This window comes from Cheilinus undulatus, linkage group 4 (genome assembly GCF_018320785.1).
Source record: "Cheilinus undulatus linkage group 4, ASM1832078v1, whole genome shotgun sequence".
In the NCBI taxonomy this organism is placed as follows: Eukaryota; Metazoa; Chordata; class Actinopteri; order Labriformes; family Labridae; genus Cheilinus; species Cheilinus undulatus.
Window position 1 is genome coordinate 799,185 of NC_054868.1, and position 14,071 is coordinate 813,255.

Below are 14,071 nucleotides of genomic sequence, written 5' to 3' on the forward strand. Positions count from 1 at the left end.
TCACTTTCATTTACTACCCTTTCAAGCCATTAAGGACAAAAAAGACCACTTCCAAAAAACTGCCATAAAAACTTAACAGATTACTTCAATTCAATGTTGTTTTTATGAAAAAGGTGAAAAATGTGAAATCTTCCTTAAACCAAATGTTGGATGGCTGGAGCATTATTCCTAAATCCAGCCTGGACATGTCCATGATTAGCCAAAATATTGACTTTGATGCATTATTTTATTTAGTTATTTTTTAAGATTTATTTCGTATACATTTTTAAATGCGTAAAGTGGAGTATAAATGGGCCTTAACGTGAAACATTGCGACTACAGACATGTCAGTACTCGACTTTTTACATTTTTGAAAAGAAAACAACTCACTGCTGTTCTTTGTAGCATCTTTTAAAATATATGTTTCCAGTCATTAAGGACAAAAAACATCCACTTCCAAAAATGTCAATGAAAATAATATACATAAATATTTTTTCTGCTTTTTTTTTTTCTTTTGATCAACTTCAGTTCTGATCAAAACAATCACATAATGAATAATATTCAGGATTTTAACCCTTTAAATGCCAGTTTGATTATGTTTGAAGATGGATTCGCCAGTGAAAAACAAGGAAACGGGCGTATCCATCTGCTTTGCAAGGTTACTGCCCTATTAGAGACATTGGAATTTGAATTTGAAAATTTGCCTAGAAACAAACTCTTACAAAAATGAGACCATATGCACTAACACAGCCAGAATGGTGAGCAGGGAAAGAGGACAAATGTGCCCAGATGGACAAAAATGTCCCTAGAGATGCCTGAGGGTTAACTGAGTGTTATTTTAGGATTACAAAGACATTTCTGAGGCTTTGGGACTCCAGCTAACACAAGTGAGAGCCATTAGCCACAAATGGAGAAAACTGTGAACAGTGGTGAACTTTCTCAGGGGTGGCCAGCCTCCCTTAATAAATGAAATCATCATTAAAAAACTGACTTTAGTGTTTGCTCCGGTCATCTTTGTCTAATATTAAAATTAGCTTGATGATTTGAAGCATTTAGGTGAAAATTATCTCTGATCAGCAACAACAAGCCTGTATTATTTTCCCCTAATCTGATTGGTCAGGATGCCTCCTCACTTTAGCCAATCATCATCCAGATCTACTTCTGCGCAGGAACGAGGTCATCGATGTCCCTGCCGTCCTCCAGCCTTTTCTCCATGGCGATGAGCAGTTTGACCCCGTCCACCACCAGCTGGGTCAGTTCCACCTCACTCACACCGAAGGTCGCCACGTTGCTCACACGGTAGAGCGCCGGGGATTCTGGGAAATTAAACAGAATGTTTCAAAGCAGAGCTGTTGAATTCCAGCAGCTTTGCCTGGTATTTAAAACAACATTAACACCGCTGTGCCTGGCTAGGTCAGGTTTATACACATATTTTAGATCCATGAGTTAGAGGAAGAGCTTATTTAGGGATCTACTACACTAACATCAGTGCTAACTCTGGTTATTTCTTAATAGAATTATTAACGTCTATCAAAGTTCCCATCAGAATAAATGACACTGATGTTACCACTGGCCTCTGTCGGTACCTGTCCTCTCCATGGAGACCCTCAGTCTCCTCAGGATGTCCTGGGCTCGTCTGTGTCGGGAGAAGTGCTGCAGTTTGAGGCGGACGCCGATCCTTAAACCCGTCCCCACATCAGCGGGGGAACTCGTCACCCAGCCGAGCTGATGCTTCCAGATGAACGGGTGTTTGAGCTCTCTGTAGAAGTCGCCCAGCTACAGCAGGAAACAAACCTGTGTTACTGGGATGTGGGATCATCAGGATTGTTTCGATGATTGGTCTAAGGTCATATTTTTTCTGATGCCTTCAAAAGAACTTTTAAAATGTTTGTTTTTTAAGTGGCGTTAGGGTAACAAAGCTTTAACTGAACTACACGGTATTTACCACAACAATCGCAGTGGTGACAAGATGACGAGTAGAGACGGTCGGCCAACCTCCATGGCTTACTTCCTGTTTTAAATTGAGGACTGTTCAACAAAATCTGAACTACAGAAGGTGGACCTACTGAACACTGAGGCAGTGTTATGGTTTCATGGATGAATTTCTCATAGTAAGGGTAAAAACTGTTTTAGTTTGCACCACATGCTACAAACGTGTTCTAGATTGCCTGCAGCCCGAATCATTGAGGCCACTTTTAACCGCTTTTCTCCCTGGTTATGAGAAATTTATTCACAAAAGCAGTGTAAAAACTCTGTTTTTGGGCTCATATGTAGATGAACAGAGACGCCTGACACAGAAATCTCTGCTGCTTCATTCAACGCTCCAGGAACAGACAGAGGCGGAGCTAAGGGTCTGAGGTCTCCTGATAAACAGCCAAAAATTCCATCCTTGCATTTGAAGATGACGTCATCCTCTTGAGCTCATTAAACATTCCATCCTTGCCTTTGAAGATGATGTCATCCTCTTGAGCTGTTTAAACATTCCATCCTTGCCCTTGAAGATGACTTCATCCTCTTGAGCTCTTTAAACATTCCATCCTTGCCTTTGAAGATGATGTCATCCTCTTGAGCTGTTTAAACATTCCATCCTTGCCCTTGAAGATGACTTCATCCTCTGGAGCTCTTTAAACATTCCATCCTTGCCTTTGAAGATGACGTCATCCTCCTGAGCTCTTTAAACATTCAATCCTTGCCTTTGAAGATGACATCATCCTCTTGAGCTCATTAAACATTCCATCCTTGCAGTTGAAGATGACGTCATCCTTTTGAGCTCATTAAACATTCCATCCTTGCCTTTGAAGATGACGGCATCCTCTTGAGCTCATTAAACATTCCATCCTTGCATTTGAAGATGACGTCATCCCTTTTGAGCTCTTTAAACATTCAATCCTTGCCTTTGAAGATGACGTCATCCTCTTGAGCTCATTAAACATTCCATCCTTGCATTTGAAGATGACGTCATCCCTTTTGAGCTCTTTAAACATTCAATCCTTGCCTTTGAAGATGACGTCATCCTCTTGAGCTCATTAAACATTCCATCCTTGCATTTGAAGATGACATCATCCTCTTGAGCTCATTAAACATTCAATCCTTGCCTTTGAAGATGACCTCATCCTCTTGAGCTCATTAAACATTCCATCCTTGCATTTGAAGATGACATCATCCTCTTGAGCTCATTAAACATTCTATCCTTGCAGTTGAAGATGACGTCATCCTCTTGAGCTTTTTAAATATTCCATCTTTGCCTTTGAAGATGACGTCATCCTCTGAGCTCATTAGACATTCCATCCTTGCATTTGAAGATGACCTCATCCTCTTGAGCTCATTAAACATTCCATCCTTGCATTTGAAGATGACGTCATCCCTTTTGAGCTCTTTAAACATTCCATCCTTGCATTTGAAGATGACGTCATCTTCAAACTCATTAAACATTCCATCCTTGCATTTGAAGATGACATCATCCTCTTGAGCTCATTAAACATTCCATCCTTGCATTTGAAGATGACGTCATCCTCTTGAGCTCTTTAAACATTCCGTCCTTGCATTTGAAGATGACGTCATCCTCTTGAGCTTTTTAAATATTCCATCTTTGCCTTTGAAGATGACATCATCCTCTGAGCTCATTAGACATTCCATCCTTGCCTTTGAAGATGACATCATCCTCTGAGCTCATTAGACATTCCATCCTTGCCTTTGAAGATGACGTCATCCTTGCTCACCTTCTGCAGGTAGGTGTAGATGTCTTTGAAAGCCTCGGTGATATTGGCATCATCTTTTTTTAACACAAGCTTCACGTGGTCCTCGATGTTGATCCAGATCACCAAACTGCTGTCATCACTCACCCTGCAGCAAGGGATCATGGGTAAACAAGAGAGTTGGATTGAGACTTGCCAGACGTATCTCAGTTTAACAAAGAGGAAGATTATTTTAGACAAACACGCCACACAAAAAATTTGTGGTATTTTTCATTCTCTTAGTTTTGTCTCATTCTGAACTTTCTGGTCTAAATGAATGGATCTGATTGGAAAATAAAATAAACTAAGTTCTGGTTGTGATTGCTGGTGGCGGGTCCTGGTGAGACCAAAGCTGTGGACACAGGAGTTTCTGATCTACATATGCAATAATGAGAAGTTTTTCAGTGGTGGTGTTGGATTTGACAGACTGACCAGACTGCCCTGGCGTCGGGCCAATCACGGGCCACACCGGTGCGAAGCTGCAGAGCCGACGGGGCGTTCATGTTCAGCTGCCTCTGCTGCTCCTCGCTCAGCTCCTCCACAGAGACGAGGTGACCTGGAAGCTCTGAATCCAGACGCTGCAGAGCTAAAAATGGACACACAGTTAGAGCAGGCATCAGAGACTCTGCTGTCTCTGTCTCAGCGCCCCCTGCTGGTCAGGATTACACCCAGTACAGACGAGCATCACCTTTTTTAGCCAGTGAGAGGAGCTGTCTGCGCTCTCCTCGGCTGCAGTGGGTCGGAAAGCAGAAGTCTTCAACGCCCCGAACGACGCTCACCTCACAGCCGACGACATACGAGCCGTCCAAGTTGTCACCGCCCTGAAATGAGAAAACGGGGCTAAAATGCTCACGGTTAAATAGAATAACTGTTAAAGAATATCAGATCAAACACAGCAGTCGACACGCTGCTACCTTTAGGTTGTCAGAGTTGAGGTCGCTCTGTGGCGTCTGGTCGGTGACCTTGTGTCCGTGAAACGCCTCGATGACTCGGTCAAAGAAGTCACAGAACAGGATGTAGGACTGAGCGTCACCGGCGACACAGCCGACAGAGACAGGACCCGACCAATCACCTTAAAGATACGAGTACTTCAGGTCATGGTTCACTGCAGTCTACTGAAGCTGGCCCTTTGAAAAGGGAGTTAAAGACCCCTGGACTGTCATGATCCAGGTTCTTAGTAAATTTATTCGTTTTCTAGTGTGTTTCCTGTGTTTATTCAGTGTATTTCATGTTTCTAGTGTTTAGTTCAGTTTAGTTTTGATCCCTCGTGTTTTCCTTGTTCTGTGATTTCCGTGTTTTTAGTTTTACTTTGTATTTAGGTTTCCTAGTCTGTATATTTCTGGTGTTTAGTTCTTAGGTGTTTCTTGTAGTCCTTGTGTTTCCGTGTATTTTGTGCTTCATGTTTAGGTTATTCCCTGTGTTTTATGTTGAGTTACTCCTTGTATTTCATGTCTAGTTCATTCCCTGTTTCATGTTTAGTTTCCCTGTGCTTCTTGTTTAGTTATTCCATGTTCTAGATTTCCTCCCTGTGTTTTAGTCTCCCTCCTTGTGTTTGGTTCTTTGTGTCCTCCTGTGTTTTCTTTGTTCAGCTTCTAGTGTTTAGTTTTGTCATTCAGTCCTCGTCTGCTTCTTGTGTTAGGTTCCATGTTTCCTGTTTTATTTTGTAGTTGCCTTCCCTTGTGTGTGATTCCAGTTTTGCTTCCTGCCTGAGTTTCCCTCCACTTTGATTATCCTCACCAGTTTCAGCTGTGTCTCATTTTCCACACCTGTCTCCCATGGTGTAATCACTCCCCGTGTGTTTAGTCTCTGTGTCTCCCTGCGTCTGTGTCGGTTCATTTGACGTCTTCCTCGTGCCTATTACTCCTCGTGCTTCTTTTGGATTTAGTTTGTTTCATGGACTGATTGATTTTGTAGTAAGTTCTTTTGTTTGTTTGTTCTTTAAATCAGTTATTTGTTTGATCTGCATTTGGGTCCTCCCTTCTGAGTTTTTCCCTGCAAACCTGTGACATGGACCAGGACCTCCAGTCTACTAAAGCTGGCCCTTTGAAAAGGGAGTTGAAGACCCCTGGTCTAGGACCTCCAGTCTACTAAAGCTAAGGGAGTTGAAGACCCCTGGTCTAGGACCTCCAGTCTACTAAAGCTAAGGGAGTTGAAGACCCCTGGTCTAGGACCTCCAGTCTACTAAAGCTGGCCCTGCAGAAGCTTGGAGCTGAATCAGACTCACACTGAGACCGGATCGGTCCTACTAAAGCAGTTTCATGGTTTAAGTGTTTATGGTTTTAGTGTCCTTCGTTAGCTGTTGCCCGATTTTAACCTTTCTGTAATTTTCCATCGCCAGCGTTCCCTTTAACACCGCACTGACATCCATGATGACATCACCTGGTTCCTCCAGGCCGGGGCGGATGACATCATCAAACATGACTCCGCTTTGGGTACAGCGCTCAAACTGGCGGCGGTACATGGCGGGCGTGAGGATCCGTCCCATTACGGTGGCGTTCCTGCACAGGTCGGGGAACTCGTCGTCAGGGGAACCTCTCCTCAGGTTGAACTGGGACATGGGGTCAGGGGGAACCAAACTCTAAGCGCACAGGAAGTGGTCAGAGAGGGGACAGGAAGAGGAGTGATGAGAAAGATGAACTGAGCAGTGCTAGCAGAGTTATTAAACTTCAGCCGTACTGTTGTTTGAGTGTTCTTCTAACCGCCTGGGAGAAATGTCCCATGATGCAATGCAGCATTTTTACCCTGAAGTCCAGTTTCTACGATCCATCATGCAGTCATCTGGGGGAAATGTCCCTTTCTATTAGGGCCAATATAAACGATATATCACGTTTCTATCGCCATGGTGATGTACGCTTACGCAGTAGTCACATGGTAAGGAATTTTAGCCATGTTAGCACAGTTTTGCTGCATAAAGTCTACCTGAAATCCTCATCAGTGGGAGGAGCTCTGTGCAGCGTTATTAAACTACTGATTTATCATAAAAAAGCCAAACCACACCAACCCTGAGTGGGATATTCTTAATCCAAAATGGCACACAGACCCAGCAAGTAAAAAAATATGTATCATTTTTTACTTTAATGAATCTGCATAAAAGCACTTTCATTTTTATGGCTATATTTTATTTAATCCAAAAACCACAACATATATCGCAGAGAGAAAAACTATCAGAATGTCCAGTCAAACTTAACATGTGGCTCTTTCAGGTCTTCATTTCAAATATTACTCCCTTAAAAAGGAAAGTTTTACATCAGAAATGATCCATTACAAGTCACATTGAGTGTTTCCCACACTAAAACAGTGGCTTTAATTGTCCACCTGTTTTTGTCTGCATATTTCCGTCGCACATATTTGCATTTTTTTGCTACTTTAATTCCATTTTTACTGCTTTTAGCTTATTTTTGACACTTTTATCCTGCTTTTTGCATTTTTTTGTCCCTTTGTTGCCACTTGTCTCCCATTTAAGCTGCCTTTAGCAATTAAATGACACTAAGTTCCCATTTCACCATTCTTTCATGATTTTAGCCCATTTTAGTCACTTTTCACTCATTTTTCTCCACATTTTTGCCACTTTTGGACCATTTTTGTCACCTGTAACTCATTTTTTTGCCACTTTTCACCCTTTTTTTTTGGCACTTTCTGCCCTTTTTGACACTTTTTACCCCATTTTTTGCAATTTTTTTGCCCTTTTTTGCCACTTCTCACCCATTCAAGCTGCCTTTTTTTCTAAATTTTTTCCCCATTTTAGTATTTTCAGTCGTTTTTTCACTTTTAACTCTTTTTTTGTCTCTTCCCACCCATTTTTGCCGCTTTTGTCCCAGTATTTGCTGCTTTTTGACCATTTTTGACACCTTTAACTTATTTTAATTGCCACTTTTCACCACTTAAATTGTGGTTCTTGCAAATGAACTTTTCAAGAGTTTGACTCTTTGGTTGAGCAGGGTTGAGTAACACTGCTGTAGAGAGTTTCTCTGGCTAACAGCAGCGCTAACAGCAGCGCTAACAGAGCTGCAGCTTCATGAAGCTGATGATGAGTGAATATCATCAGAATAAACTTTATGGTCTAAGCTGAGCAGAGAGGAGGAGACAGTGATGTGGATTACTAGGACAGCATTAGTGGCCATAGTCCAGCCTCAGTGATTCAGGCTTCCTGGTGTTTTATAATGTTGAAGTAAGTTTTAGTGTTAACGTTAGTCGCTCTTAAAGCTTTGCTGTCATGCTGGTTTGTGATTTTTACCTCCAGAATGGGCCGGTATCTCAGCTCTTTAGGAAAAATAACAGGAGCTGCACCAAAGACAAGCAGAAGTGAAACTCAACATCACACAGGTATATATATCTATTTAACATGTATTTATAATAATTAAACTAAAGGACTAATGCACCATGTCTGCTTCTGTGGAAATATGACTGAAGATCATCACCGTTCTGTGGTTATTGATTCAAATGATCAGGAGACATTTGAACAAATGAACATTTTTGAAAACCTTATTATGGAAATGTTGGGTTTATCAGGGTCCATTCTCTGGGTTTATCAGGGTCCATTCTCTGGGTTTATCAGGGTCCATTCTCTGGTTTATCAGGGTCCATTCTCTGGGTTTATCGAGGCCATTCTCTGGGTTTATCAGGGTCCATTCTCTGGTTTATCAGGGTCCATTCTCTGGGTTTATCAGGGTTCATTCTCTGGTTTATCAGGGTCCATTCTCTGGGTCTATCAGGGTCCATTCTCTGGGTCTATCAGGGTCCATTCTCTGGGTTTATCAGGGTCCAATCTCTGGTTTATAAGGGTCCATTCTCTGGTTTATCAGGGTCCATTCTCTGGGTTTATCAGGGTCCATTCTCTGGGTTTATCAGGGTCCATTCTCTGGGTTTATCAGGGTCAATTCTCTGGGTCTATCAGGGTCCATTCTCTGGGTTTATCAGGGTCCATTCTCTGGTTTATCAGGGTCCATTCTCTGGTTTATCAGGGTCCATTCTCTGGGTTTATCAGGGTCCATTCTCTGGGTTTATCAGGGTCCATTCTCTGGGTTTATCAGGGTCCATTCTCTGGTTTATCAGGTTCCATTCTCTGGTTATCAGGGTCCATTCTCTGGGTTTATCAGGGTCCATTCTCTGGTTTATCAGGGTCCATTCTCTGGGTTTATCAGGGTCCATTCTCTGGTTTATCAGGGTCCATTCTCTGGGTTATCAGGGTCCATTCTCTGGGTTTATCAGGGTCCATTCTCTGGTTTATCAGGGTCCATTCTCTGGGTTTATCAGGGTCCATTCTCTGGGTTTATCAGGGTCCATTCTCTGGTTTATCAGGGTCCATTCTCTGGGTTAATAAGGGTCCATTCTCTGGTTTATCAGGGTCCATTCTCTGGTTTATCAGGGTCCATTCTCTGGGTTTATCAGGGTCCATTCTCTGGTTTATCAGGGTCCATTCTCTGGGTTTATCAGGGTCCATTCTCTGGGTTTATCAGGGTCCATTCTCTGGGTTTATCAGGGTCCATTCTCTGGTTTATCAGGGTCCATTCTCTGGGTTTATCAGGGTCCATTCTCTGGGTTTATCAGGGTCCATTCTCTGGGTTTATCAGGGTCCATTCTCTGGGTTATCAGGGTCCATTCTCTGGGTTTATCAGGGTCCATTCTCTGGTTTATCAGGGTCCATTCTCTGGTTTATCAGGGTCCATTCTCTGGGTTTATCAGGGTCCGTTCTCTGGGTTTATCAGGGTTCGTTCTCTGGGTTTATCAGGGTCCATTCTCTGGGTTTATCAGGGTCCATTCTCTGGTTTATCAGGGTCCATTCTCTGGGTTTATCAGGGTCCATTCTCTGGGTTTATCAGGGTCCATTCTCTGGGTTTATCAGGGTCCATTCTCTGGGTTTATCAGGGTCCATTCTCTGGGTTTATCAGGGTCCATTCTCTGGGTTTATCAGGGTCCATTCTCTGGGTTTATCAGGGTCCATTCTCTGGGTTTATCAGGGTCCATTCTCTGGGTTTATCAGGGTCCATTCTCTGGGTTAATAAGGGTCCATTCTCTGGTTTATCAGGGTCCATTCTCTGGGTTTATCAGGGTCCATTCTCTGGGTTTATCAGGGTCCATTCTCTGGTTTATCAGGGTCCATTCTCTGGGTTAATAAGGGTCCATTCTCTGGTCTATCAGGGTCCATTCTCTGGTTTATCAGGGTCCATTCTCCGGGTTTATCAGGGTCCATTCTCTGGGTTTATCAGGGTCCATTCTCTGGTTTATCAGGGTCCATTCTCTGGGTTAATAAGGGTCCATTCTCTGGTCTATCAGGGTCCATTCTCTGGGTTTATCAGGGTCCATTCTCTGGGTTTATCAGGGTCCATTCTCTGGGTTTATCAGGGTCCATTCTCTGGGTTTATCAGGGTCCATTCTCTGGTTTATCAGGGTCCATTCTCTGGGTTTATCAGGGTCCATTCTCTGGGTTTATCAGGGTCCATTCTCAGGGTGAGACCTCCTCCAGTCTTCATGGTTAGATGTTAAATATCAGCCTGATGGTCTACCTGTGTATTTGTGCTCTGAGTTAGAAATTCTTTTTGAAACTAGAGAATCAGACGCCCTTCCTGCAGACATCAGAGGCTCTGAGGGTCCAGGTCCATCCATCACTGTTTAATGTTAAAACTCAGCAGATTTAGACTAGCAGACTTTCTAGGTCTCAGTTCAAAGAGAGAAAACCAGAGGCATGCAGAGAAAACACTCACGTTTGACCTTCCACATGTCGTCACGCTCGCCGGCCGTCAGCAGAACAAAGACTCTAAGAATAAATGCTGAGGGGTTGCAGATCATCCTGCTGCCTGTGGGGGGTCAGATTACTGTCCAAACAATGTCAGCTGTTTGTGACCTCACACACACACACACACACACACACACACCGACCTGCTGCTGGACGGCGAGTCCATCACTGTGACCAGCCTGCAGCCGGTGTTACGGTTTAAACAGTGACCTAGTCAATGGGTGACTTTCAGACAAATGCTTCCATGGTTGTTGTTTTCCTTTAAATAGGGTCGTGTTTATGAACGCTGGAGCCTATCCCAGCTGTCATTGGTCGAGGAGCAGGGTAAACCTGGACCGGGTCACCAGCCAATCACAAGGCTGACATAAAGAGACTGACAAGCAGGCACGCTCACACCTATGGGCTAAATTCAGGACATTGTGGGTTGAACTTTCTGAGAGCTTCATGAGTTGTTATGCGTCTGATGACGTTTTCAGGAATGGCAGACGCCGTGTTCAGATTTTAGCCAAATCTTTATTTAAAACGTATTCACACTGGAATCCTACGGTTCATAGCTGTAAATAAAAAGATCACCTATGGTAGGGGTGCTCAACGTTGGGGTCAGGACCCCATTTAGGGTAGTGAGACACTGAGATGCCTTAAAAAACGAAGAGTATTTTTTAAATGACACTGTTGCCACTTTACACCAATTTGTCAAATTTTAACACGTTTTTGCCACTTAAACCCATTTTTTCCTCAATTTTTAACCCTTTCCACCACTTTATTTCTGCCTGTTTTTACCACTTCTGAACCAAATCTTGACACTCTGCCTATTTTGGTTCTGTTGTCCCATTATTGTCACTATTAACCCCTCGTTACCACTTTTTTTTTTTTTTTTTTGCTATATTTCACGATCTCATATGCCCATTTTTGCCAGTTTCACCCATTTCTTCCAGATTCTGCCACAGCTAACCCTTTTTTTTGCCAGTTTATATCAGTTTTTCATCCCATTTCACCAAATTTCTATGTATTTTTGGCATTTTAACACCATTTTAGCCACATTCTCTTTAATCCCCTTTCACCACTTTATATTCCTGTTTTTGCCACTTTTACCCATTTTGCATTTTTTTGGTTATTTTTACCACTTTTATCTAATTTTTGGCATTTCTAACCCATTTCTGCTACTTTTAAAATCCAATTTCACCACCTTTTCCACTATTTTTTCCATTATTAACCCATTTTAGCTATTTTTAATATATTTAAATTCTGTATTTTACAAACGGATTTACATTTTTAAGAGGGCTACTTACTATACAAATAAATTTAAAAGATATTTGTTTCTTTGATAAGCAAATACCACAGCATGGACCAGTAGTTTGCTGGCCCCCGGTTTGGCTTCAGGTACAGTGGGGGTTCCCGGTCTCTGGAACCTTTATTTTGGGGGTCACGGGCTGAAAAGGTTGAGAACCCTGGTCTAAGGCAGTGATACTCAACGTGAGACTCTTTTGTGTCTGAATTTGAAAAATTATTCCCCCAGAAAACCTTTAAAAAAGGGAAACTTTGAAGTTATCCATCAATCAGGTTGTGTATGGTGTAATTTTTTATCTTTATATTTCCATTGGCCTTATTTGTATTTTTTGCCCCTTTTTTCCTTTTTGTTGCCACTTTAAATTCAGCTGGTTGCCAGTCTGCTGGCTGTGGCGTGTTTTGTTTTCAGGAACCAGTGGGTGTGGCCTGGCGGGCGATCAGATTGGGAACACCTGGGCCCGGTGTTCTCATCATAATCAGAGCAGGCTCACCTTCAGTGGGAACTAGGAGGGAGAGGCTGAGAGACCCTGCTCCTCATTTGATCCCCGCTCCCCATCTTAGTTCGATTTTTGTTAGGTTGCTATGGCGACACCGGACTACTTTAACATTATTGTCTCATTTAACTATTGGTTGTAAATAAATGTAGGTTTAGTTTCAAACAGCGCCGTGCCACCTCCTAGGGGGGCTAAGAGCCAGGGGTTGTTTTGTAAAAGGCTTGATGGATGTTTATTTGACAGGGAACAGGAACCAGGAAGAGGATGAAGAAGCTGAGTGATGTCACTACCCAGGATGCCCTGCAGAGTTAACAGCATGGTGGCCTATGGGCGAGTTTATTATCTGCAATTTCCTAAAAATGTACATAGATCAGATTTGTTAGACAAAAAATGGATAAATCTGGTTTTTGGAAAATTAAAATATTAGATTTCCTTGGAAACTTCCCTGCAATAGTACAAACAGTAAAAACTAGTGTCAGGAACTTCAGTTTGATGTTAGTTCTGGCAGCCCAGTCCACTAAATGTTCCATCTTTTAGGTCTTTCACACACCTGATAGTCTGGGGGACTGGGTTTGGTTTGGGCTTTTTGCAGCATAGTTGCTCTTTCCTGTGGTTGGGTTCACTTTCACACTGATCTTGGTCAAAGAACCGGAGCGCCTGGAGAACATCAGCAGCCATACTTTAGTGGCGATGGCGCTGATGAAGAAAAGGAGACGTAGAAGACAAAAGCAGAAATCCACCTCCTCCAGCCGCTCTTTTTCTAATCACATAAACACTGAAAGCACACGAGCTGCCCAGCATGCTGTTCTTTACATCAGACCACTGAATCAGTACGTAGAAGAAGGCAATGAGAGAAATGGACTACCACGTGTTGCCATGGTTACACAGATGCAGAGCGAGGTACTGACATGTATTTGAACATATGGAATCACATGAATTTATCCATAAATCATTTCACTTTATGCCACTTCCTGCCTTTGGTTCACAAGTTGGTCCGCTTTGCTTTCACACCTCAAACGAACCGCACCAGGATTCGTTTGGAGGTGGACCGAGACCCCCGAGTTCATGTGAGCTGTCACACCACTCCAAATGAACCAGACCCCCCTAGGAAACAGACCCGGGTTCATTTAAAGAGGACCAAACTGCTGTGGTGTGAATGTGACCTTACTTACATGCTGCTCATGTGTAACCAGTGTTCTCAGGGATTAAAATGAAATGTCTTTTCCTCTGACACTGAACCTGTGGCAGAGATGACAAGCAATCAAACACACATACAGAAATAATCTCCTGATGCTCTTGTTTCCTTGCAATGATCATGGAGAGACATCAGCATTCCTTTCAGTCTGTTTCTGAAGCAGATAAAAACTCAGAACCTGAGTGTTCATGTAAATAACCCTCCACAGTGCACTCTTTTAAAGCTGACACTTTAACCCAGTGTTACTCAGCCAAAGAGACAAATGACTGAAAAATACCTTTGCTAGAGCCACAATCTACATGGTGAAAAGAGGCAAAAACAGCTAGAAGTAGCAATAAAAATGAGTTAAAGAAGGCAAAAATGGTCAAAATGCAGCAAAAATGGGTGAAGAGGGGAGAAAATGGGGAGGAATCATGGAAAAAAGGCTAAGAAAGTAGCAAAAATGGGTGAGAAGTGACAAGACAAGTTAAAGGTGGCATAAAAATGGTCCAGAAATGGCAAAAACATGGTAAAAAAATGTAAAAGGGTAACTAATATGGGCAAAAAAGGAAAGAAGTTGTATTTAATGGCAAAAGGTTGCTTAAATGAACAAAAATGGGGAGGAAAAGGGGCAACAATGGGATGAAAGTGGCAAAAAAATGGGGAAAAG

General features: G+C 42.6%; 1 protein-coding gene across 1 annotated transcript; it reads right to left on the reverse strand.

Annotated features, from left to right (window-relative positions):
- Positions 1 to 1,134: 1,134 nt before the first annotated feature.
- Positions 1,135 to 10,499, reverse strand: zgc:172076. Its single transcript, XM_041785169.1, has 9 exons — positions 10,415 to 10,499; positions 7,948 to 7,994; positions 6,093 to 6,291; positions 4,628 to 4,785; positions 4,402 to 4,534; positions 4,146 to 4,299; positions 3,699 to 3,822; positions 1,566 to 1,755; positions 1,135 to 1,295 (listed from the first exon to the last, which is right to left on the reverse strand). The coding sequence occupies exons 1-9, from the start codon at positions 10,497 to 10,499 to the stop codon at positions 1,135 to 1,137; spliced, it is 1,251 nt and encodes a 416-aa protein (XP_041641103.1).
- Positions 10,500 to 14,071: the final 3,572 nt, after the last annotated feature.